Source organism: Anas acuta, chromosome 3, assembly GCF_963932015.1.
Source record: "Anas acuta chromosome 3, bAnaAcu1.1, whole genome shotgun sequence".
Lineage (NCBI taxonomy): Eukaryota > Metazoa > Chordata > Aves > Anseriformes > Anatidae > Anas > Anas acuta.
Genome location: NC_088981.1, coordinates 54864751 through 54890172, shown reverse-complemented (window position 1 = coordinate 54890172; position 25422 = coordinate 54864751). Strand labels below are relative to the sequence as shown.

Below are 25422 nucleotides of genomic sequence, written 5' to 3'. Positions count from 1 at the left end.
ACAAGGCAGAGGACAGATCTCACCGTACGTATCATAGAAAAATTTCAAGTACACTCCTTTTTGTTTGTTTCATGCACCCCTGGGAATAGAGGTGATACACATTGATATGAGGAAAAAATTACTAAAACAGGATGGCTTACGTTAAAAAGATTCCTGAAGGGATATAGTAAGACATCTAATACGTAAGTATTATTAAACATTGTCTAGCTGAAAAAAATAAAAGCTTAAAGGTAGCATTTTATGTACACACAACTTAGGTAAGTGATGGATACAAGGGAAATCTTTCTAAGTGGTAACGTGCTGGCCTACTGAAAAGGGCTATGCTGGCATGTTCTGGAATCTCTGTTATACACAGTGTGCATCTGTGACTCATGTGTCCTTTAAAATAGTCTGGCTGTAATTGATACTGTCATAGTATGGGGCATACAGGTTGATCTCCATCCAGTCTGTATGTTTCTAATTCTATGACGTTGGTTTCATTAAGGATTCTTTAGATTTTTTTTTTTCCTGCTGAACACATTACCTCTACTGTTCCATGCTTGTTTGCAATTTTATTAGTGCCATTAGTACTAATTATACAAGAAAACTTACAGAAAAATGTGGAAAGTACATTCAGTGGAGAAAACAAAAAACTCTAAAACTGCAGATAACTCACCTTCCCCTGGCACGTGCTCACCCATCTCAGCATGAAGCACTGAGGCAGGCAGAAGCTGCAGTAGCAAGATGCTTGCCATCCTCTGCTTCCAGCAGACGGATGCACACCACAAGGCTGTGGAGTGGTTTTGGACCGCCCAGACTGTGTGGTGTTATTTCAGATTACACCCCAGGAGATGCACCTCCTTTCTTTACAAGGCTGTTAGTCTGAACCATCATGCTGCCCTGTACAAAATCGATATTGGTAGCAGTAAAACTCATGTATATTATTTCATCATAACGTACAGTATAAAGTGTGGGATAAGGTAATGCTTGCTGAAGAACTTTGTTATTGAAAAACAAATGGCTCAATAATGCCCAAGTTTCAGTATTCATGCAAAGCTAAGCCTCATTATAACATGAAAGAATATTCTAATTGCAATAGACAGTAAGTACTCTTCCAAAAAAAGTCATCTACTGCTACAGTCTACTCCCGACATGGTAGGTGTTGCTGCAGACAAGAAATACATGTAGCACTTCCTTTTGTACAGCTAATTTTTTGTTGTTATATGATAAACTTTGTAACAGATAAACAATTATAAAATTAAACCAAACAGCTAAGGCATTTGACATGTTTTACAGTCATTGGGGGTGGTGTCACTGTTTGGATATGTCTCACCTTTCAGGAAAAGCGTAAATCAGGAAACAGTTTTAAGGCTTTTTGCTACTCCAGAGATTAGTTATTCAGCTATGACAAATGAAATACTGAAGGGCACTGCTCGAGTCTTACTCTAAGTTGTTTTTGTTTTATGACTGCGTCTTCAGAGTGAAGATTTTCTGTTGCTCCCAAATCACTCAACTTAACTATGCCACTATTCACGTCTAATTAAAAAAACAACTACCGAAGACAACCTAATTTCTATTCTGGGTCACCACCACGCTGACACAAAGCCAGGAATACACAGCAGCACTGTGCTCTCCTACTTATTTGCAGTCAGGAGGGCTCCATCAACCACGAGCTGGGCTGACCTGAATAATGAAATCCTACAACACACGCATAGCTTTTGCTGTTTGGCAGCCAACTAGCACTATTACACCATTATGTTCTGGTGCCTGCTTTAGGGAAGGCACATGGATGCCTTTTCATTCTTCCACTAGCCAGTGCCCGTAAGCTGATGAAAAGCTTATAAAGAGGTTTTGCTCATTCTCCCTCACCCTGTTAAAAAGCAATGTGGTGATTTAAAAGAAAAAAAATAGTCTTGTGGGTATACATAAATATTTATTATCATTTACTTCATTTTTACTAGAAGTCCTTAAACAGTTTTTCTTTTTTTGCCAAAACGTTGCATCTCTGACACAGTTGCTACTATCATAGCTTCCCTGCACTGGGAACGCACAACTTACACTTAAATTCCAAAACAATCTATTCAAGATAAAGAACCTTCAACTGTAGTGCATATGGAGCTATTCAAAGATTGGTAAAAAAGTCTTTTACCCCCGTTCCCCCTCCCAAATTGAGAATCTGTTACAAAGAGAAATCCTTACCAAAAAGTGAATATACAAAAGCTAAAAAAAATGCTGGCTTGAAAAAGTGATTTCAGAATTTACTGTACACATTGTAACAATTTATTATATAAGCTGCTTCTACATGCAAGCAGATCTTACATTTGGTGTAAAACATTTATACACATTCTTTACAATTTGTACATATTTAAATGGCTGTATCAAACAACACTGCGCTATGGAATTTTGGAAGCAAACAACTAAAATTGGGAGGGGGAAAAGACAAGGTTTATAAAACGTGAACAAGACCCGTGACACTGAGAAGCATCTGGACTTAGGCTTAAGTCTTGCTTATTTTGGTTTCAGGTTATTCAGGCAGACCTAGATTTTCCTTCTAACACACAAAAATAACACCAATGCGAAATAGAGTAAGGCAACTATTCAGCCAGCAGACTGTACCCGTCACTTAGAATGGCTTGTGGGAAAATGCCTTTGCTTTAAGGTTAGCTTTTTGCTAAAATGTTTACGTTCTAGGCACATTTTTAGCAAAAATTGCACTTTGGCTTTTCTGATTGCTTATGACATTAAATGAATTACTGTAGTTGGTGCCCATCTTGAACAGGATTGAGGCTGGGGTTTTTGGTCAAAAAAGCCCAGGCCTCAAGTGATATTTCAGTAGTAAGAAAGATGACAGCGGGGCACTTGATAAGAGACGATGATCACAGCACAGAGTCTGTGTGATAACTGACATTCTTCAGTACCTTTGTCACCTTTTAGTTTGCATCAGGAGGTAACAAAAGTAAACCCAAGCCAATAGCATACCATACTGCTTTGTGAAAACCTGAGCTCTGTTGGAATTTGGGGACTCCTATCAGTTTGTGTTATATGTGACAGTGTCCCCTTCACTGAAACACTTAAAACTCTCTAAGAGGTACAGCACTGAGGAACACCAGTGCCTTATGGCATAACATTGCGTGGGTGTCAAAATGCTGGCATGGAAAACTGTTTTTCACACCATACTGAATGGCTCTATGTTTGTACTTTGTCGTTTTGCACAGTGCATAGCAAGAAAGAAAGAGCCTTGACATAAGCTCTGAGGTGTTGTGCCACAAGAAGAAAGTTTAGTTATAAGGAAAAGAAGAAAGGGGATTAGGGATGATATTTACTAGAAGTCATAATGGGACTCATTATGACCCCTGCCATGGCTGCATATGGGAAGCAAAACCTAGAACAAGTGTTTGTTCAGGAGATTATTATCAATATGTACCAGAAACATACAAATATAATTCCTCCCAGCTACTGAACTGCTAGAAAGCAAAATTGAACATAATGAGCAGTAAAGTCATTTTCTGAGGCTTGTCTACTTCCCCACTTAAAACTGTAATTCTGACACTGATGAAGGGTTTTTGGAAGAACATCTGATAGATGCAAGTCTTCATGAAGTCCATGGCAACATACCAGTTAGATGATTTAGATCCCTACAACTGACAGCATTTTCTAGCTGTTTTTACTTAAATAATGATACAAAGGGTAGAGCACTGAAGATAAAGAATCTTATCTTATGGATTGAGGCTGATAAAGTAAACATTTTAAATAATTCATTTTTTCCCCACAACTATTTTTTTTTGGCTGGCAAAGGCTAACAAGTTTATTGGCATTGCCCCCAAATCAGAAAAGCACTTCGGGGTTGTTCTTCATTGTTGGCTACTCGTTACTCTCTACATCACAGGAAAGCGGCTGAGTGCCTGCCTCAGCTTCTGTGCAATCTGAAACAAAGAAACAGAACATATTTAATATGTAGTCACTTCACCCTATGCAGAAACAAGATTTCAGGCTGAGATTAAACAGATTGTTCCCTTGTCTTCCAAAAATTGTAGTCTTTCAGTACCCTTAATGTGTACAAGATCGACAACGCTACATTCAGCTGCTCTCTTAGCACTGCCAGATACAACACGGCATCTGAGCAGGGAGTGCTGTGCAGTCAGCGTACTCCAATTCTGACCTGCTGTTGCCTTCTCTTGAAAAGACCAAATGTCAGAGCTGTCACCAAAAGCATTGTTTAGTTTGTGGTAATGCATGGCTTTGGTCTTGGAAAGCAATCATCTGTTCAGCAAAAGTATGTAATCAATAAATGTGGTTGGTAATGACTTAAAAGTGTTCCTGTCTTTGATACAAGAAGTTTACAAGCTGCCAGCAGTCCTCCCGCTGTTCAACTTGGTCTCACAAAGAAAATAACTGATTTGTTTTACTGCAGACATTCTAGTTCAAAATCCCAGGCGCACTCAGGTATGAGGAAAACTGAAGTAGTAGTCTTTTTTCCTCCTCCAACTCTCGTATTTGTAAGCTACATCCCTCTTCATGTCTTGGCACTAACACTGGTAGGGCAGAGCAGTGAAGCTAGGCTTCTGGCCTGGTTCCAAGTCTGATGCAGCTCTTCCTCCAGTTAAAGATCTATTACCAATGGTCATTACAAATGTGTATGAATTCTCTGCAGCTTTTTTCCTGCATACTGAGACACAGGAAGCAGATGTGCTGCTATTTCCACATACAACATGGGCACCAAACGAGGATCTATACAGATTTAGCTGTTCACTGTCACATTGGAATTAGCACATTAGAAAAATTGTTCTCAAGTTTCATTTAATAAAATACAAATAACAGCCATAAGAACAATGTTAAATGAGAACTAAGGTTGTAGGTTTAGTGCTCAGAGTTGAGTCATCGTAAGTCACTAAACCGCTCTGATCCCTCACCCAACACATCCATGCATCAGACTTTAAGTCTCAGAGGTTTCCCTTTGTCCTTCTAACCCATGGGACAGAAGTTTCATCCAAATGGTTTATTGCTGTATTCATTGCTACAGATCTTACTTACAGCAAATTATCCAAACTCAGTTTTGAAAAAACCTATGTGCACAGAACTAGAACAAGTTCTTTGTAACTTTAGTACTGGAATTGGAAAAAAAAAAAAAAAAGAAAAAAAAAGAACAAACCCACACCCAGAAACACCAAGCTAATATCATATAGCCATGCACATAGGAATAGCATCTACAAGAAAATATTTTTTCAATTCATTCTTCTTTTATGTGGGCTTTTTTTTTCTTCCCCTTTTACAATTCTTTTTCAAATATCTGCTCTCTGGGAGAGGTTCATACAAAAAGATGATTAAGTACAGTGAGTATTTCTCATAAAAGTAGCAGCACAGTATGTGCCAGGAGAATGGCACTGAACTACTACATCTTACCGTTTCATAAAACTGTGCCTGCTGCTCCAGATAAAGACGAATGACACTGTTGTAGTCATAAATCCGGTTACTGTGGAAGTGATTCATCTCAGCTGTAATTGGACCCAGAAAGCAAATTATTTAAGAGAAGCGTTCATAATTAGGAACAGTTTCACTCAGTTCAGTTTGGGTAGTGTGCAACAAGCTCAGTGTCCAGCCCTGGCAGTGTATTTACTGTTCTCATGCTTCCAATCTGTTTTGCCTGCAATACTCAAGTTATGATAGAACTGTTCATAAAATTGGTAGGGTGTCAATTACTCATGCTAAAATTCAGGGACTTCCTGGATAAAGCCAGGTTCTTGTTACAACAGTCTGGCATACAAAGATTTGGTAAAGAAAACAAGCACAATTTTGTCCTACTGAACGTAACTGTTCTATTCTGAAGTTTTTCAATCAGCATTTGGTAACTGCAGCCCTCAGATTTCCAAGGCTGTAGCTGTTATAAGGCAGAGCTATAAATGTTCAAAAAAAACCAAAACAGGTACAGCCAGTGGTGTTTGACCCATTTTTGAGTGCTGTTGTTTCAGTATGAACCTGAGAAACTGCATTACTGGGTCTGTAACACTTTTCACTACTTTCTGCATCTCTTGTCAGATCACAGCTTATGGTCAAAATAAAAAAAATTGAATATATTTTGAGATACCAATAGAGGGAGAAGAAATATTTGAGACTGCAACAATCCTGGAGGTTTTTTCTCATGATTACCATTTAAGTGAAGTCCTTTTGCATTGCCCAGGAAGAAAAGGAAAGAAAAGGGGAATATTTTTGTTATTTTTTCTTTATTTGGCTTTGTGTTCTGCTCTGACTCTGTCCTGTAAAAATACTAAAATCTTAGCTTTAAGTCAGCTAAAGAAGACAGAACTCCCTCAGCAATGAGTAATCCCACTGAAGACTCAGGATGTAGTTATGGGCCTGGTATCCTGCAGGACTGCACCCTGACTCCTCACTCCCCATTTTTTCAGTTGAAGACTATTGAATCTCACTTACAACATCTCTAACCTGAAGAGAAAAAGTTCAAAGAACATCCAGGAAATGAAATCTTATCCACAAGAATATTAATCTCAACTGGATCACATCTGATTAAACCATGAGTCAGAAAAACACTTACGCATGTGCTTAAGTGCTTCCTGCATCAGGGCCTGTGCTTTTTCTTTGAGACTCACTGACATTTCAAAATGAAAAACTAGTAGCCCAGGGCGTTTTTATTTCAAACGTCACTTTACTAGTGCAGAAGATGCATGCTTTGGAACTGCAACTTTTTTAAGGAGGGGGGACAGGACAGTAAAATAACTGCAATTTTAGGAAAACAAACGTAATAAAAAATAATACCTAGCTATTATCATCTTTCTTGGTAGAACAAAGATTCTCTGTCAAAGTTCATTACTTAAGAGATGCCCTTCAGGTCTACAATATTGCCGTTCACCCCCAAAATTTGTTTTACCTTGTAGTGCATAAGCCATGGTGCTCACACGTTTCACCATATTCTGTTTGTCTTGTGGTGTTATTTTACTGGTTGCAACTAATTTGTCACTTTCCTTCACTCTTTCTATTGCTCCCTGTAGAAAGCAAATGCAGGAAGATTAAAAGAGTAGCCAACTGAAAGGTCTCTATAGTCACAAAAACGTCACTGGCCAACATTTTGAGGTTGCACATTGTATGCATGCAATGACTGATTCAGCCTTCCCATATGTTCACCCAAGGTTTGTTATTTTGCTGTATTGCTTTCAAGAGTCTTAACAACTTGCAAGAATTGACTTAAAATGCAGGCATTAACACAGTCACCAAGAAATAAAGATCGATAAAGGCAGTAGTACACAAGGATATATACACAGAAAAAAGGAGCAGGTTGCAAAATTCAGCTGACTGACACAGGATATGCCAAAAGCTTCAAACTATCAAACACCTCTAAAAGATGCCCTGCTTTCCAAGAGACTACAATTCATTGCAATATATAAATGTGATTCAGGAAAATCCTTATGTCACAAGGAAAAAGGGTAAAAAGAAATGCCTTCCCCTTCACAATATATTTATATTGCACTTTCCTCTTCATGCCAAACAATATTCAAAAATATCTGTTTACATATCTCTTAGGAGAAGGTTTGTGATTCAGGTTTTCAGCACATTTTTTCTGCATTTTATTTATGCTACTTTCCTCAAAAGGTTTTCAGTGCCATTGGGGACCATTAAAGTCCTGAAGAAAGAATGCACATAGATTTGATATGCTTTATGTTTTTGGTCTTGCAAAAATGTGTTGTTTTATACATTTAATATTTCCAGTAGTAGAAAAAATATTTGTGTGTACGTGTTTAATACTTCAAGTATTTGTAGTTTCCTGAAACATAAAACAGTGAGCACATGAACATGAGGACAACTCTAGGATAAAAATAGAAAATCAGAATATTCAAAACTAGACATAATAGCCAATTTTATTGTTTTACTATTTGATGACTTTCATAGTACAGGGAACAAAGTATTTTTTTTTTTAAATATTAAGACACTTCTAGGCAGTCCATGATTATCATGTATTAGTGAGCAAAACGTGCAAGTGTACACACTTTTTCCTACAATACCACTATGCTGTGTTATCAATAACCACGTAAGATTCCTAAATACTAGAAATTTTTACTACTGCTATTCACCATGTAGGCATGCAAAGCGCTCATGGAGAAAACCCTGAAGCTTCTAATGTTCTACCATAGCAGACAGTAGAGGTATCCTCAAATCTTGAGACAAGTTCTAGCTTCCCCTCCTCCCCACCCCCCAAACATTTTAATAATGAACACGCCAGTCTCACAGAAACTTTCCGTGTGACTGGAATCAGGGGCCAGGCTGTCACACACATGCAGTGATCCATACCACCACTTTTGCTGCTCCCCATGCAGATCTTCCCACTGCCCAACCCTTTCCAGGAAAGGCACCCTCACATACCTTATGAGCTCCTATGATGTCAGGGAAGCAACCAAGAAATCCTTTATATTCATGATTTGTTTCCATCAGAAAGTGCAGGTCTTTCTTCGGCTAATAAACAAAGTACACATTAGTAAAAATATCCATGACAGTAATAACACAGACCCAGAAATGACGATGCCAAAAAAGGGGAGGAAAGAATAGAGGGAAGAAAAATCTCTACTGCTTATTGCAGATTTTTCTATAGTTAAACAGGTCCTTATTGAGATACAAGCTTTTTGGAGTTAGGCACTGAGCACCAGAGAGCAGATGCCTCCGATCTTTGTTTTAACACTGGTTTACGAAGTGAGGTGTTTTACCTCAACGTTTTATTGGAGTTACCAGTCCTAGCAATGGCAATTTCAAGCAATGATGTCCTTGCACATACGGACACCTACATGCATGGGTACATCATCTTAGTTGCTGACTTGGAAAGCTGGTTAAAAACAACTTACTCAACATCAAAATTGACAGGCTCTATATTTTGCAGGCTGCGGTGGTTTTACCATGCCAGGCAGCTGAACTCCACCACAGCTGCTCTCTCACTGCCCCCTCATTAGAAGGGGAGTTAACATCCCAGCCAGACCCAGTATAGAGACTAAGCTTAACACACTGTAAAAACGCATCTATAACTTGAACACTGACATAAAATCAAGTTTTATTTAAGACATATTGTTATTGAAGCAGGCAATTGCAAGTCCAGACAATGAAAAGTAGCAAGATCTGGATCCTGTAGATATTTGGGCAATGCAGAGAAAAATCGAAACCCCATCGTTGATTAAATCTCACTCTGTTGTATCAGTTATGAAGACAGTTCACTGACATCAGGAAACAAGGACATTTAAAGAGAAAGCAAACCTTTTTGTGTTTCAGAAAGCAGAATGTCATTTTTCTGATCCAAGAAAAATACCCTCCCCATTACTTCTCCCCAGGGCAGACATACTAGAGAAGATGAGGGTGCATTTAAAAGCATTAACAGTACTTTCACTTAAGCGGTCTGCAGCGTTAGCATTTATTAGGTTTTAACAGGAAAGCAAAACAGACAAGTCAGAAGTTCTCCACACAGGAGGCATGTTTGTACACACTACGTCAATGTATTCTTAATGCTTATACCTGATCTGCTACGAGACTGGCGATTTCTTCATAGGTTTTCCCTGCTTCTGTTATTGCTTCATTGAGATCAGATTCCCCTAGAAGTAAACACCAGTTTTCAAATTACTGAAGGTCATATCTTGATTCAAGGCAAGTTTCTAAAACAGCTTATTTTGTAATAATAATATCCACTCACCATTTTATAACTGGGAATAATAAAGAGGTTGCAAAAACATTGGTTTTATACCATTAAAGGAGGAAAACTTCTAAGACCTTGTACAAAATGAATGCTGAAGGGACTATTTGTAACATGTTCTACTATAGTAACACTATTCAGCTCCACATTTCATAGCTTTATGTAGTTTAAATACACAGGGATTCCCCCACAGGGGAGAACAGGAAGCCTACCAGAACTGGAAGGAAGGGAACACAAGGAGGGTGACACCAGAAGATAGACCAAAGCTCCAAAGAGATCCACTGTTCTGGTTTTTAACAAGTGATTTTCATACCTGATAAGCAGTAAATTCTCCACAATGCCCTATGGAGCAGTGAAAATAACCTTAAGCTCTTCAGCAGTCCTGGATCATAATTATTAAAAGGCCAGAGAGGGAAAAGGAGGCTCAAATAACTTTTTTTTTCATTGCCAACAAAATTTTTCGGCCTTTAGAGAACTATTGGATAACATTCTCAAGCTCTGTAAGAATCTTTTTGAAAATGAGTTTCTAACTTTTATTGTGACGTGAAATAAAGCAAAGGCCCCACAAGCTACATCTAAAAATACAAACATCACCACAAATCCTAAGCTAGACAACACCACAAGTGCTCATAACACTGTATTGCTAGCAGGACATGGCTACATGGGACAAAGACGGAAACAAGCCTTACATTCTTGTTTTTTCATGTCACTTCACCTTCCCAAAACACCATTTTTTTCCGTCCTTGTTAGCTTGTCCAAAGCATGTGGTCAACAGTACGGAACGCAAATTGAGGTAGAGAAGGGGGAAGGTATAATTTGAGATACCAAATATTAGCTTAAGAAAAAGTTATTCTTTCAGACATCTTCTGGTATTTGGCACAGTTAATAGTCTTAAGAACATTTTGTTTTCATTCCATAGACATTAATCAGTGACTTAACTGAAAATTACCAAACATTGATTTCTTTAATGAGTGGTTTGAACATTAGAATAGTTTATTTTATTATGACAAAGAAAATAATCTACTGAAGATCTATTATATAGGATTCTTTCTTTTTAGCGTGTCCTAAAGGAAACAGGGTAATGACTAAATACTGCTTCAGGTCTTTCAATCAATTTTTTCCATTAGACTGTTTTTATGAAGCCAAAAGCTTTGACAGAAAGCTACTGATCCTCAGCACTAGTAAATCCAGCAATACAAATATCACTAGAAAATGGCTTTCTACTATTTAAGCCGGTCTGGATAAGAAAAAACAACACGAATCTCATTGTGAGACCTAAAAACTGCAGAATTTGGAAGTTATCTTCTCAATGTTAAACTATAAAAAAAAAAACATATCAATTTCAATCAGGTAGAGAAATTATTTCATTAATTTGGAATTACACAGAAGTAACCACAAAACCTTGACTTTAGCTTAAGTGCTGCTTAGGCAACTGCTAGGTTTTGGGGACAAAAACATGGCATGGCTTCAGCTTGATTCAGAAACAAGACTGGTCTAGACATTGCTATTCACGTTGTAATGCTGTAAAAAGAAAATATCTTGTCCTACCTGAATACAAAGAAGGAAGAAGAGTATTTGAGTAGAAAAAGTAACTTGCCACTTGTGTGCAGAACTCACCCATGGGACTGCAGTGGCAAAGAATCTAGTTAAACCCTCCAAATCTCTCTCATGTGGGGCAGTGGGGCACAGAGTCAGCTTGTAGAAGGAACAGAATTTATTCAGAATTTCTACTACTAGCAGAGGTGTTCACTCTCCTACAGAAGTGTACCCTTGATGTAAAAACTGTTCCAGACAGCGGATCCCAACAATAGATAGGCACACAAGTGGTAGATGAGTATCTGCAGCTCCTCATGCTGCATCCTGGTCTTCTACAGTCTATTTCTCAGGTCACGCCAGGGCAGCCTTAAAGAGTCAGATTTCACCTGTTGCTTGCTGCATCCTTCACGTTTTAATATGTATCCTCAGAGTCATGCCATGCTCAGTCAGTCACTCCCTATACCACGCCACTTTTTGAAGTTATTGCATACACTCCACATGCTCACCCATCAACGCAACTTGAATTCCACCAGCAGATTGCTGCCATTAAGTGTTGTCAGCATGGGTTTTGCTAAAAATCTGATTACTTGGACAAGGTCACATTTCTAACTTTCTCACCTTCTAGAGAACTGTAAAAGATGTGAAGCTGCGAATGGGCTGCTTAACTTGAACCACAAGGACTGAGCTGGGTCCCAGTGCAAGGCTGTACCAGGATGTCAGGGGCGCTTTCATCAACAAGAAAAGCAGAAAGCCCTAACCAACATGCTACTGACATTTACAACAAAACTATAGAGCAGTGTGCATTACCTGTATCCCCAAGAGAAACAGAGAAGGCTTCGAAGCATCAGTTAAAGACACTTCGAAAAAGACCAGTTAAAATGGCTGATAATATTCTACAGATATTTTAGCTCAACCACAAGGAGAAATTGATCATTTCATTGCTTCACAAGCTGCCATGCTGACAGAAGGGAGATGAAGGAAGACGTAGAAGTATGAGGAGTCTTAGGGAGATGTTTTGAGGAGCATCTCTTATCAGTTTAACTGGTTGATAAATGGCAGTGGTAATCACCTTTTTGGGAATACACCAGGCATACTGAGGGAACTAATAATCTGCAAGGCTTTATTAGGATAGCAGATTGGCAGAAAAAACTCTTGCCAAAAAAACATTCTCTCTCCACCAAAGCATGTTTGAAGAGAAATCAGGGAGTAGAAAAAAAGATTATGATTGATGTACTGCGGAACAACACATAGCAAGATATTTTTTCTGAGAAGTACGTCTGAGATTGACATCATTCACTGCAGAAGCAGCACAGAAAGAAAGATGTGCCTGTTGCTAACTGGTATTATCGTGAAACTTGCATGCAACTGCCCAGGAAAATGCTTCAGGGGTGATGTAGGATTAGGAGATCTCACTATGGTTGAATGGCATTCCATAGCCATTCATGTTTTCTTAGTATAGAAAACTCACCTAGATTTGGCACCACAGAAGAGAAGCCATGCTGCATTAACCTCAGAGCATCACACGATGCAACAAGATAGGCAATGTAGTGCTAGGCTGTGTGACACTTCCAGTCATGTTTTGGAACTGTCCAATATGCTTTTGGGATCAGGATCACACTTAAAAAGCACTCGTGCCTAAAACAGACTTGGCAGTGTATAGGCCCATGGTGAAATAAAAGGAGACACTTTTAATGTGTCATTAACAGTTTTAAATGTACCCTTACCTCCACAAATACTGGGGCCGAATTTTTTATATGCACTGTGGGTGGGAACAAATTGATAAGACTCATTCAGCAGCATAATAAAAATTGTGTAACAGAGTCAGTTTAACAAGCCCTTCTAGACTAGTGCTATCTTAAACATTTTAGGCTGAAGATCGGGGAGAAGGCAGTAGACATTCACCACACCAGGCTTTGCAGAGCAAGCAGGCAGCACTGATGAAAGAGGTAAGGACAACAGATGCGTCCCATACGAACTGTGCAAATGAACCACCTGACATACCAGATACATTGTTAGAAGTCAGCTACCAGTAGCTGAAATCGTTCATGTAACCAAATCAATCGTTGTCACCTTCAATGACCTACACACTTAAACTTTGAGAACTTAATCCTCAAAGGTACATATGCACAAGGGAGATGGGTATCTGAGTCAGTATTACAAAGAAGAGGATGAAGAGATTCAGCTACTAAGAGAAATGGAACTCAGTGCCTTTAAGTATGGCTGAAGGAAACAATCCTCTTCAACAACAGCCCAGAAAAAAACACACCCCATCTTCAGCCTAGATAGTACTTCGTTTGAAGAAAAAGGTCCAGTACCACCTTTGAATATTGAGATCAGGAAAGTTGCATCCATCAGTTTAAATCCAGGAGTTTAGGTCTCTTGCCCAGTCCGTTCAATGCACAGATCTGTCTGAAGTTTACAGTTTTCTAACCCACAATGGGTTAGAAAAGCAGGCAAGTCCACTACTTGGTTCTTACATCCAAAAGTAACATTTTCAGCAAGTACAAAGATGAGAACAAACTACAAGGAGTACAATGTCTATTTCCAGCATTTCCAGCAGCAGAGCTCCTGAGTTTCAGAACTAGTTGCATTTTAATATATAGATTATGGGGCAACAAGTTTTAAGAGTACAGAGCAAGGGATAGACAGGTAGTCAAAACAGGTACTGTTTAACTAAAAGTCCTAAGATACGAAGATTAGAGTAAGCCTCTATGCTATGTTTTAGAATAATTTTGCTATTAAATCTAGGAAAAAAAATGTATTTGATCTAAGAATCGCAGAGAAAACAGACCCAAATCGCTTCCTTTAGGATATGAAAAATGTTTTCCAGATAAATAGAAAACAGTGGCAGAATTTAGCATAACAGAGCACGATTGTAACTTTGTTTAAAGACTAAATTTTAGAACTTTGAGAAGTTTGCAAAAAGAAACTGCAACTGATTCCCTACATTTCTCTCCCGCAGCTTTCATGCCTAATGTGACAAGCTCTGTTTCAGGGCTCTCAAAGAAAGAGAGAAGGGTGAAAGACAAGAACAGGCTACAGTAGTCAACCCTCCACTTCAGATAATGGCATACAAAAGTTTTCCATCCTTGTGTGGAATTGCTGTGTCACCAAGTACTTCTGTGGCAGCTATTTTCAAGGCTGCATTTTCTCCTTTTTTGTTTGATATGACAGAAATATAGGTCACTAAAATGCTACAGCATGTTTTGTCAGTCGGGTCAGTGAGCAGATTACACGTTAGTAAGATCTAACTAAACTCTACCACTAATAACCCACCACATGATTACAGAACGAGAGAAAACAAAACAAGACCACAGACTAGAATATAAGAAACCCTGTAATATACATGGTTTTGGTATTTTTCCAGAAACACAACTGACATCTAAATTCAAAGAGGAAAGCATTGAGACCTTTGCCAAAAAACGTTGCATGACATAATTTAAATATCTTTTGCAAAGTAAAGTACAAATGAAGCTGTAATAATTACCTTGGTATCCACTAGTGCTGAAGACCACCGCCAGGCTCTGCAGTGCTTTTCCAATCTTCTGGTATTCCTTAGGTAGTGCTGAAAGGGATAAAGGGATGGGAAAAGAGGGAAACAGAAGCAAAACACACAAGATTAAGTCTGTAGCATTTCCAAAACTTGATAGAAGCTAATGTCGAAAACAGTTAGTACATTTGTGCTAGTGAAGTGTTTACAATTGCATTCTCATTCCCCCCCTTTCCTGCTACACAAGTTCCAAAACTGAATAAAGCTATTGGATTCTCAAAAGGCACAAATAGTTGAATAACAGTGTGTGAATGCTGTAAAAATCTCACTGCACTCCCAGCTCAGCCTTCCAGTTTAGGCAGTGAGAATTTCTTCTCCCCCACCCCCTATAAAAAAAGGGCAACAGTGACATGAAGCAGAAATCTAACTATTTTAAAGAGGGGATTATCATACAGACCCATAATACCTAAACTCTCCTCAAATCATGGATTTGATAGAAACCAAGATTATCAAGGAATAAAAGTTGATGCAGGGATCTGAATTATAAAATTGATTTATAAAGTGAATTTTAAAAATGCATGCATAAATTGCATCCTCACAATGAAGTCAATAAACTGATTTGAGTATGTGTTCATTATTAACATTTTGACTACCACCACCTAAGAAGCCTAAAAAACAATCTGAAGAGCTAAAACAGCTTGTTTGTTGTCAGTTTTTTTGTTTGTTTGTTTTATAAACTACCTATGTCAGTAGAAAAAAAGAGTAATTTTTTATTGTCAGACAACTGTGTTCACAGGATATGCTGTCTGGGTAAATAGCATTTTTCAGTTGCTCCAGAATCTCATAATCGGGTTTTCAGGGGGACCCTAACATAAAAAAAAGAGTGTGATTTTATTGATCATCTCGTATCAAATTCTTTGCCAGGAGCTAGAGTTATGAAAACTAATATTTCCTTATGGAACAAGTACCATTCAGACTCCTAAAGCTCTGTTATCAGCCATTAACTCATTACTGAATCTGCAGTGATAACGTCAGTGAAGAACATCCTGTTTTTTCCTCACTTGCATTTTAGAAGTTCCCATTGTCAGTCAATTTAAATATTATCAAATGGAATGCACCTAAGTATTGCTCAGGAAGTGCCAAAAATAATTCTGACTAGGAGTTGTGACTAGAGCTGATATGGAAATTCAATTTTTAAGAGACTACTGAAATTCTTCAGTTTTGCAAGTCCAGATTTGCAAGTCTTCCTTTTTCTGTTCCGTAAGAACATATTAAAAATTAAAACTGCCAACACTATCACTTTTGACTTACTGTATTTAGGCAAGCTAATTATTAGCTGTGGCTATTGGAAGAATCATTCCATACAGAAAGCAGTACTGCCATACGTTTAAGGAGATTTTAGCAGTGAACAAAATACTGAATTCCCACTGTAAGCACAAGTCACAGCCATCCCTTAACTATGGTGTTTTGGTCATTTCTACCGTGACTGCAAAGCAACACTATTCTTCTAGTCTTTCCTGAGACCCTCTTCCTTCCCCTGCCTTTTGCTTTCCCCTCAGTGATTCCCTTGTGAAGTGAGAGATGTACAGTGTTAGAGCTGTGCGTCCTGTGAGATAAGAGATTTAAGGCTTAGTCTGTCTTTGACCTTAGAACCAGAAAGGTCAGTGATGTATAGAAGACATTATTATTTACATTATTTACACTCTCCAATCTTAATCAAGTGGAGAGTGTAAATAATTTAAAACAGTATCCTGCAGGTGCTAACGTAATCACTGCTAGAAGAAACTGAGCTCCTACATTCCTGTTCTTTCTGGTCAGCCCCAGATATTCAACTGCAATGTAAGATCAGGTAGTAGCAAAGAGATAGCTCAGGAGATGTACTTACTCCTAGGCTGGGGATATATATGTATATATATATTTTATTTTTTTTTATGGTGAGAATTAAAAAGGAGAGGCAACAAAACAAAAAGGGGTGGGGGGAAACATTGAGGAGATTTATGTGATGGGTCTTTGGTAGCCAGACACTACAGCCTGCCATGAAGTGTTTATTATGATCCTCAGCTGTAGTACCTGCTTCCTTTCAATAGCTGCCTTGTGGTGGCCACAAACACTGAATACTGCTGTGGACTAGGAAATTAGAGCCCAGGCAGAGTCATAGGGACTTGGTGTGAAGTTCTGCAACCCTAAATATCTGCAGAAAGGAAGAGACAAGATAGGAGAGAGAAAAAAAAAAAAAAAGAAAAAGAATTGGGCTGAAGGATAAGTTATAATCAAGTTTCTTGATTTTTTTTTGTTTTTCCTTTTTTTTTTTCCTGCTTTTTAAACTCTTTCCATCTTTAGATTACTCCTCCTGGCATGCAAGAATAAGGTGTTAATAAAGTGTAACCTTTTATGACTTGATCAAAGAGACTGATCTACTTTGCCCATGTCACTAGAATGCAGATGAATGACATAATAGAACAGGTACAGCAAGGATTTTACATGGATGATTAGAATTATTTAACTTATACTGTTTTTAAAACTATGGGCAGGGACCAGATATTTCTATTATGGGAAAAAAGACAAACCAAAACATAACTTATACTTTCAGACACTGAAAGCAGCAAGAAAGACATACGATTCTCATAATAATTTAGGATTTCCTTTAGTTTTAAGCTGTGTTTCAAATTCCATATATAAAAAAAACCCACATCAGAGAAACAAGACTGAAAACACAGAAGGAATACTTACGCCCTGTACACCTCTTCCAGTGCTCTTGTCCCACTGTCAGCAGCTCTTTAACTCCATCATCCATTGCTTTGGTGAATCTACCCACTGCATCACATTTCTGTTCTCTATAGTATTTGGAAAAAAGGAAAAACAGAAAGCAGTTTAAACAGATGCGTTACTCTAACTTTAAACGCAATACTGAAATATTTAGGAGTGTCACCTATGCTTTAAAAATCAAAGAAATACATTCCATGAAATCACTGTCATTTCACTGAGGACAGAATTTCCATCTTCACTTCCAGGCATTTTTCATTCTATTTTTCTCCCCCTCTGATAAACGTGTAGAACTGGACTGTCATTCTTACTATTGATTCTTACCTTGGAGATGAAACAAAGCAAGCAAACAAATAACACTAGTAGTTAAACATCCACCACATTGGGATCAAAGAACAGAGCAGCAAAATCTGATTTGAAGGGAATGCATCCCTAAAGCACTGAACACAAGCAGAAGCACCCCACGTTGACAGGAATAAAATTTACAGTAGTTCTTCTGGGGAAATATAAACTTAAGCTTACATATTGTATTGACAATACTACTGTTTTCAGTTGTGTTAGAGAGGAAAAAAACATTAGTTATGCTCAAAAGAGAATTCTTTATTTGCATGTGTCTTTTTACCCCTCTGTTTTCATACAGCTACCAAAACTTTTCCACTTAATGTAGCACTGAATACACAGCAATACTTCATGAACTTTACAAAAGAAAACTAGACACGTTTTGTAATTTTCAATGTGAATTATTCAAACTACATCAGATCTTACAAGTGCTCTCAACCAAAGCCTGTACGAGACAGCTCCTTGGCCTCTCGCTCTCTCAACAAGGTGACCCTTGTTGCAAACCCCCAGAGTCGGAGTCCCAGCAGCTCCAGCCCAAACTCCCATAGCCCCATCTGCACCTCCTGCCCTCAGCTGGTGACTCTGCCTGATGAGTTACCTGCACAGAAACAACCTGGACTTTCCAAGAAGCCCTTGTCTTACCCTAGTCTCCCCAGTAGCAAATCATTCTTTTAATGGTATCATGATCAAAAGACTGCCAAAGTTGTTTCAGTAAATAGCATCTTCTCATTCAAGAACTATTCAACACTGAAGAATTCTCACCTAGGAACTGTTATCAAGTTGGCTTGCCCAGTTATGGAAGTTATGGCTTTTGAGACTATAAAAATAATATTTTGTGTTTTATTCAAAGTTATCCTCTTTGGGAAGAGAACAAACCATTGGAGGAAAGACACAAAAATACACCACAGCTGCACACCCAAATAGACTATGGAATAACACAGGTGAACAAAGTGAAATTGTGCAGTTTCACAGAAAGAAACGACACCTGACTGACCTCCAGCAAGGCCCTCAATGCAGCATCAAGATTTACATGCAGTCTTCACTACTATCACTACTGTATCTACTTTGCTTAGAACTAGTGAGATGCTCTAAGTGATCTTCTGGGAAACTAAGTAGACAGATCACTGCATCTTCCTTTTCCCAGCCTGGCACAACAGCAACAAAAACCCCTGTACAGAAAATAGAAAGGTAAGGTGACAGAAAAAAAACAATGGCCAAAGAGTTTAAGATTATTATGAAACTGTCTGCTGAAGCTCATGCATGAGCTGCTTTTCTCTTTTCATGCATAACACCACAAGTTTAGAACAACTATTAAATGAGGGAGCCTGAACTAAAGAAAAAAAAAAAAGGAAAAAAATCAAGATGGAAAGAGCTTTCTCCAAAATACTTAATGTTATACCAACAACGCTATAAAGCTGACTAGTTTCAAAGATTCAGCAAGCTGTTCTCACTGTATTATTTTCATTCTTGTTTTTCCAGAAGATGCCATCACTTTAAGTGATTACAGAAGCAGCCCTATTTTTGGGCTGACTTTGGGAAACATTGGCATGTTACAGTCACAATATTCTTTTCTTTGAAGTAAAAGAAACCATGAGGTTATCTGTTAAGCTAAGATACATTTATGTAGACTTTTCAAGTTTCTTTCATTACACGAATCAGGACCTCCTTACCCTTTAAACTTGGAGGCTCCCCTTTTAACTATTCCTTCCCAACTAAAAAAATGTTGATTAAGGTGTACAACCACCTCTTTGTTACTGTTAACAGCATAGGATCAGTGACAGAGCAGACTAGCCAAATGACAATACCTGTACTAGTATGTGTTCCTACGTGCGTTTTCCAATAGCACCCTGAGAGGTTCCCAGGCTCTGGAACGTGGTGTGCATGCCTGTGGTGCCACGGCCCCCCAGCAAATCAGGCAGCCAGGCCCCCAGCACCACCCCGGGCTGCCTGCCCCAGCCCAGGAGCCAGAACCCTCTGGCAAGCATTCCCCATAGGCAGCTCGCCTGCCCTCAGCATCCAGGGACTGCTTATCAGCACAGAAGCTGGTCATATTCTCCAGCACAGCTCACCTGCCAGCAGGCTCTGGTGGAGTCGCCCATTTTGCAATGGGGGTTTCCCACAGAAGCAGTAACAAGACTGATGGGGTCAGGCCTAGAAGCAGCAAAGTGATGCCACTACATGAAGCCTGTCTTACTGGCAGCCTCAGCCAGCATCAGAGAAGTGATGGGCTTCTTGCTAGTGTTCAGATCAGTGTTCCCTCTCAGGTATATCAGGAGGAATTCAAGCCATTTATGTTCAGATACCTAAAGTGCAATTCAGTGTCAGGCACCCAAGCCCCGTGTATGAACAACAGAAAAAGCTGGCACGCTGAATGAAGTTTTACAAGGATTTAACTTGTATGCCTATAGGTATACACTAGAAGTACCCTTCTGCACAAACTCCTCCCTCTGGTTCACCTCCTCAGCTTTCATACCACGGGGGTAATGAAAGCACATCACTTGAGAAAAGCAGAAAAGTTTGAAATAAAGTGGAAGTGACCTACAAACATCTGTCCTTTTTATGAGTACACAACTGCCACAGCACAGCTACTACACGTACCTTAAAAGGCACTGCACCACTTGGATAAAGTCCATATGCTGGGCTGTTTCCATGTGAAGGCATGCCACTGTTTTGCTGCTATAAACACTTCTCTTTCTGCCCCACTAGTTTATCCACTATTTCAGACCCAAAACATTTTCCAAGTTTTTGTGTTCCACAACAGCAAGGAAAGTGTGTCACGTATACTACATATATCTTCTAAGAAAAATGATTAAGCCTGAAGGAGTGAAATAAAGGCTGCAGAGTAAACCCAGTCTTCCATAGAGAGTGGAACCCAAGGTCTGCCACAGAGAACTACACACAAACAGTGCAGGTATGCTACACACACACACACGAGAAATATATATCCATTTACACTTCCAGGACAATACCAAAAATGTAGTAACCCATTTAAAATGAGGTTTGATCATTTCAATATTTTTTCATTTGTAATTGCTTTCCCTGCATTTTAGCCGTTAGAATAATAGTGTGCGTGTATTCTACTCAAGTAGTAGTTTATTGTTGTTTGTTTCTTAAACACAGAAATACTGCTTTCCATGATGGTTTGCTGTTATCCTAAGCTACCTGACAGGTCTAGCACACTTCAGAACTGTTCACAGTTGAAGGATTAAAGAACAAAATATAGCCCCTCAGCAGTACAAAATATAATTCCATGGGATCTGTCAGTAATCCCTCATCAACTAGTTATGCATAAATATTTTTAAGATCAGTATTCAGCCACTGAAGTCAAAGAGACATCACACAGAATTCCACCTTTTGGAGAGTTTATAGGAAGATCTCACACAAGAAGTTTTGCAGCTCTGCCTTCATAAACACCTTTACAAATACAAGAATGTATGTGTGCATACTTACTATTTTAGTTTTATATTAAATCAGTATATGTTGCCTATACAAACACATAATACCCATGAAAAAAAACAAAAACAAAAAATAAAACCAACCAACCAACAGAAACAATCGAACAGCTTAAAACAAACAAACAAAAAAACCCAAACCAACAGCTTACATTTCTACCATGTCCAGGTCAGGAGCATCTGGTTCCATTGTAGAAAAGATCATGACTCCTACAGTTTCATCTTTTTCTGCCTTCCGCTTTCCAGTTTTCCACTCCTTGAGGAATGAAAAAATTAAAAATTGACCACTGTTTTTCACCAAACTTTAAGGACATGTGCTGAAGCAGTGAATGAAATCTCTTGGACAAAGACCACCCATACATGAAAACATTTTAAACTGAAGTTTCAGTAGGGACAATGTTTCTTAGAGTTACCCTCCCCCCTCCTTGTGCATTTTGTTTTCTAGATTCTGGGGGTAAACAGACCCTTTTTGTATATTACTGAAATACAGTTTAAGGACAATTATTTTCAGCAGTATGTGCATGTGATGGTGCTGATTTCAGAACCTACTCAAGATGATCATGAGACTATTATGCAATTGTCATATTAAGTTCTTAATGGGAACAGACAAAAAAAATATTCCAGATGTATCACATCTGTTCTTTTTACATCACTCTGTAAGTTAGACGCTAAGAACCACTGATTAACTAGCACAATTATACAACTCTCCACTGGCCATCCAAACAGCACTTCATTAGGACTGCAATTATTATGTTATTAAACCTTTACTTAATGGAATAATCAAGTTTGGAATTGACTTCAGGAGGTCTGTAGTTCAACCTCCAGCTCAAAAAGGATCAGGTGTGACCTGAGGGCTTTATCCAGTCTGGTCTTAAAAACCTCCAAGGATCATTTACTTTTTGAGGAGAATGTCTGTGTATTTAGTATAATTATTTTGTGGAAAAAAGAATGGAATTTTCCTGTTTATTTCCTCATCAGTAGATAGCTAAATTATTAATGGAGCTGCAGCTCAAATCACAAGGAAACTATTATTTACTGAAGGTGAAAACACTAAATCAAAAAAACAAACCCATAAAGAAATGAAGGGAGGAGGCAGGGAGGAAATCAAAAGGGCTTCTTTTATCAGATAAGACTGCAGCATAATCCTATTACCATTGATTCCATCTACAACTGCATTTGGGATTTTTTTTTTGTTTGTTTTTAAGTATAATACAGGATCAGACACGCCAGTTCCGCTGTGAAACAGCTTCTGTTAGCAAAGCAGTACCAGTCAGAGGACTGCAGTAATTAGTAAGTCTGACAGAGATGCATTAGGGAAAACAGCCAAAAGATCTCTTATATGTGTTTCCTTTCTGCTGGAGGACACAAACTGTTCTTAAAGACTGGCAGCAAAGCTACTTTCAAGAGCACATCTGTTAGAATGGCATAGAGCATTTCAGACAAGTAACTTTATGCCTGATTTTAATCAGTCAGCTAAATACACCAAGCCCAGCAGTTTACAGATCTTCACTACTGCCCACAGGGGGGCAGACGAACGAGGCAGTTACGGAGCCAAATTCGTATTTCAAGGAGGGGGGTGGGGGGAGCAGAACCTCAATCCTAGTCTTTCCTACCTTTTCATCTCGGAAATTGAGAAATTGCTGGAAAACTTCACTTTCTGAGACAACAGGATGGCGACACATCCTTGTCATCCAAGCTTGCAGTCTCTCCATGCGCATTTTGATAAATTCTTCTTCAAAGCGCCCTGTTACACATTGAACAATAATTGTTACGTTTCCACTTGAACAACCCCGGCTTGTCTTTTTTTTTTTTTATGTATGTGAACATAACACACACATTTAGTGCATATCTATATAGATATATAGATATCTATACACACTGATCCTGTAATTCATCTAGTGAGTTATTAAATTGATGAAGAACTTACATGAAGTAAGTTCTTGACTTACATTATGCTGACAAATCAGAACCTTAGAGTGCAGTATATTGATTATAGTCTGGGAACTGCTCCTTTTAAAGATAGTCAGGAAACACTAAAAGGACATAATCCTTACCCACGGTTCAAATAGCTTTTTGGAAAAAAAAGATTAATAAACATGTGGATGGAAAAATTAGATAGTCAAATGACTCAAGAGAAAAGCTAGGCACAAACTCAGAATGAAGGCATTTTTCTGTCAGTCTTAAAAATTCTTGGTCAGTGTCAGTTTCATAAGAGTCAGAGAAAAAGGAACTACCCACTTCCCAAGACATCATATCCTAGCTAACAGAGCCTTTGTATGTAAGCAGTCCAATTTTAAACAACAGATTTTAAGATGATACTTCCAACAAACATAATTCTATCTATTACCTGTTCATTTACCATGAATGTTTGAAAGTAATTAAAAAAAATCTCAATGAACCATATGTATAAACTGGTTAGAGTACATACATGTAATACTTAGTAACTGATTTTTTGGCATTTAGATTTTAGCACTAATCAAAAATATTTTTTAAGCCAGTAGTGCTTCAGCACTGTGCATTTACAAGAACCTGTTAGTTTAACACAAATTGTTTAGGAGAGTCTTAAGAGAATCACTTCTAATAAAAAAAAGAAAAGCACCATATCAGACTTCTAGAGCACTGAGTGAATAAGATGTATTTGAAAGGAATGAGAGATCCTTCCAGCACACCAACTCTTCTAATTTCCATAGCAGCACAGATGACAAAACTTGAATGCATGTACTTTCAATACTTTCAATGTAATTCTACTGTATAGTTACTATGGCAGCAGCTCTACAAGGGTGAGGTTTTATTTTCAATTGCAAATATGGAAATTGGCATGACTAGCAAGTAAAGAACACCATTAGTGAAAAATGAAGTATAGGTACATTTCCTGCAAATTAACTAGAAAAAAATATCAAGTACTATGTAAGAGAGATTACATAACCCACACTCGTACCTCATTCCACCCTTCAACTATACTGAAATAGCAGCATTCCTGTAAGTAATATTTGGAAGTTTTGTGCTAGTCATTAGGCATATAATTGCCAGCAAAGTCATGATTCTGAGCTATGACAGCTGGAATCTCACAGTGCTAAGACTAGTGGACAGAAAGAGGCATTTCTAGACAGTCTAGAAAGAACCCTCCTCAAAAGTGTGAAAGGTAAACACCATTTTTCAGTGTTTCCTGTAACATTTCAAAAAGAAATAAGGGAAGTTATCCTCTCCCACAGACCCCAAAAGACAGAAAGCCACAGGCAAAGTTTAGTTAAGATGCCAAACTCCTGAGTCCTAAGATAATTACAATGAAATGTACAGACCCCACCAGGTCTTCTGGCTTCCTTTTACTCCACATGCACAAGTTTGTCTAAAGATATTGGTGAATTCTAAACACGAGGCTAACAAAGGGGAGGAGAGGAAGTCACTTCCTCACTTTTCAGTTTCCTCGGCATTTATCCCAGCATTTGCATCAATGCTTATCTTTCTTCAAACACGACAGAGATGCTGCATTTTTTATGCTCACAGCTACATGGTTGGCTACATGCCCTTTTTCGTACGTTTGGTTTTAGCTGGCTGTCCTAAAGGCTTTATAAAAATCCTACAACTAAACACACCAGTAGAAACATGCAGAAGTAATGCATTTTCCTTCTGTACAGGTGCCCATTTGTTTCTTCACAAAAACCCACACCCCCTTGTAGAAAGATGAGCTAGAGACCATTGAAATTGCACAGGCATTAGCATATTCAATTGCAGTGACTGAATTCACGATCATTTAAGTTGTCCAATCCCACTTTCCTTGAACTAAGAACAGACTTCCATAGGCTTCAGAGAATGATGCCCATCCAGCTTGAGCAGAAACTGGAGCACAGCATTGTACAAATGAAAGATGCTTTCTAAAACAATTGTAAAAATCAATCAGTAGGAGGAACAACTGCAACATTTTATTTACAAGCTAAGAACAATTTGTAGGAGGATGCTCCCTTTCCTCAGGGAGATTTGTTTTAAAGGTGCTACAACACAGCACACCTTTGCAATCAAATTAAAAAGAAAAGCAGCACCAAAAATCTCAAAATCATTCCTTCAGACAAACTGCAAATACAGAACATAAGCAGTTATCGCTTCTCTCTAGTAAGTATTCTCTTCTGTAATAATAAGGATTTTTCTTTAAATCCACTGTTTGTTTTTAAATAAGTGGCCCAGTTTTAAATAAT

At 38.4% G+C, this 25422-nt stretch overlaps 1 protein-coding gene across 2 annotated transcripts in view; it reads right to left on the bottom strand.

Moving 5' to 3' along the window:
* Window positions 1-1892: 1892 nt before the first annotated feature.
* Window positions 1893-25422, bottom strand: part of SNX9 (sorting nexin 9) — a 59199-nt gene continuing 35669 nt past the window's right edge. For both annotated transcript variants that reach the window (XM_068677197.1, XM_068677196.1), the window contains exons 10-18: window positions 22846-22976; window positions 21385-21488; window positions 17409-17512; window positions 14676-14753; window positions 9478-9554; window positions 8347-8436; window positions 6860-6974; window positions 5380-5471; window positions 1893-3902 (exon numbers count right to left, since the gene is read on the bottom strand). In XM_068677197.1, the coding sequence (XP_068533298.1) occupies window positions 3855-3902; window positions 5380-5471; window positions 6860-6974; window positions 8347-8436; window positions 9478-9554; window positions 14676-14753; window positions 17409-17512; window positions 21385-21488; window positions 22846-22976 (839 nt within the window). In that variant the 3' untranslated portion in view covers window positions 1893-3854. The remainder of the gene's footprint in view (window positions 3903-5379; window positions 5472-6859; window positions 6975-8346; window positions 8437-9477; window positions 9555-14675; window positions 14754-17408; window positions 17513-21384; window positions 21489-22845; window positions 22977-25422) is intronic.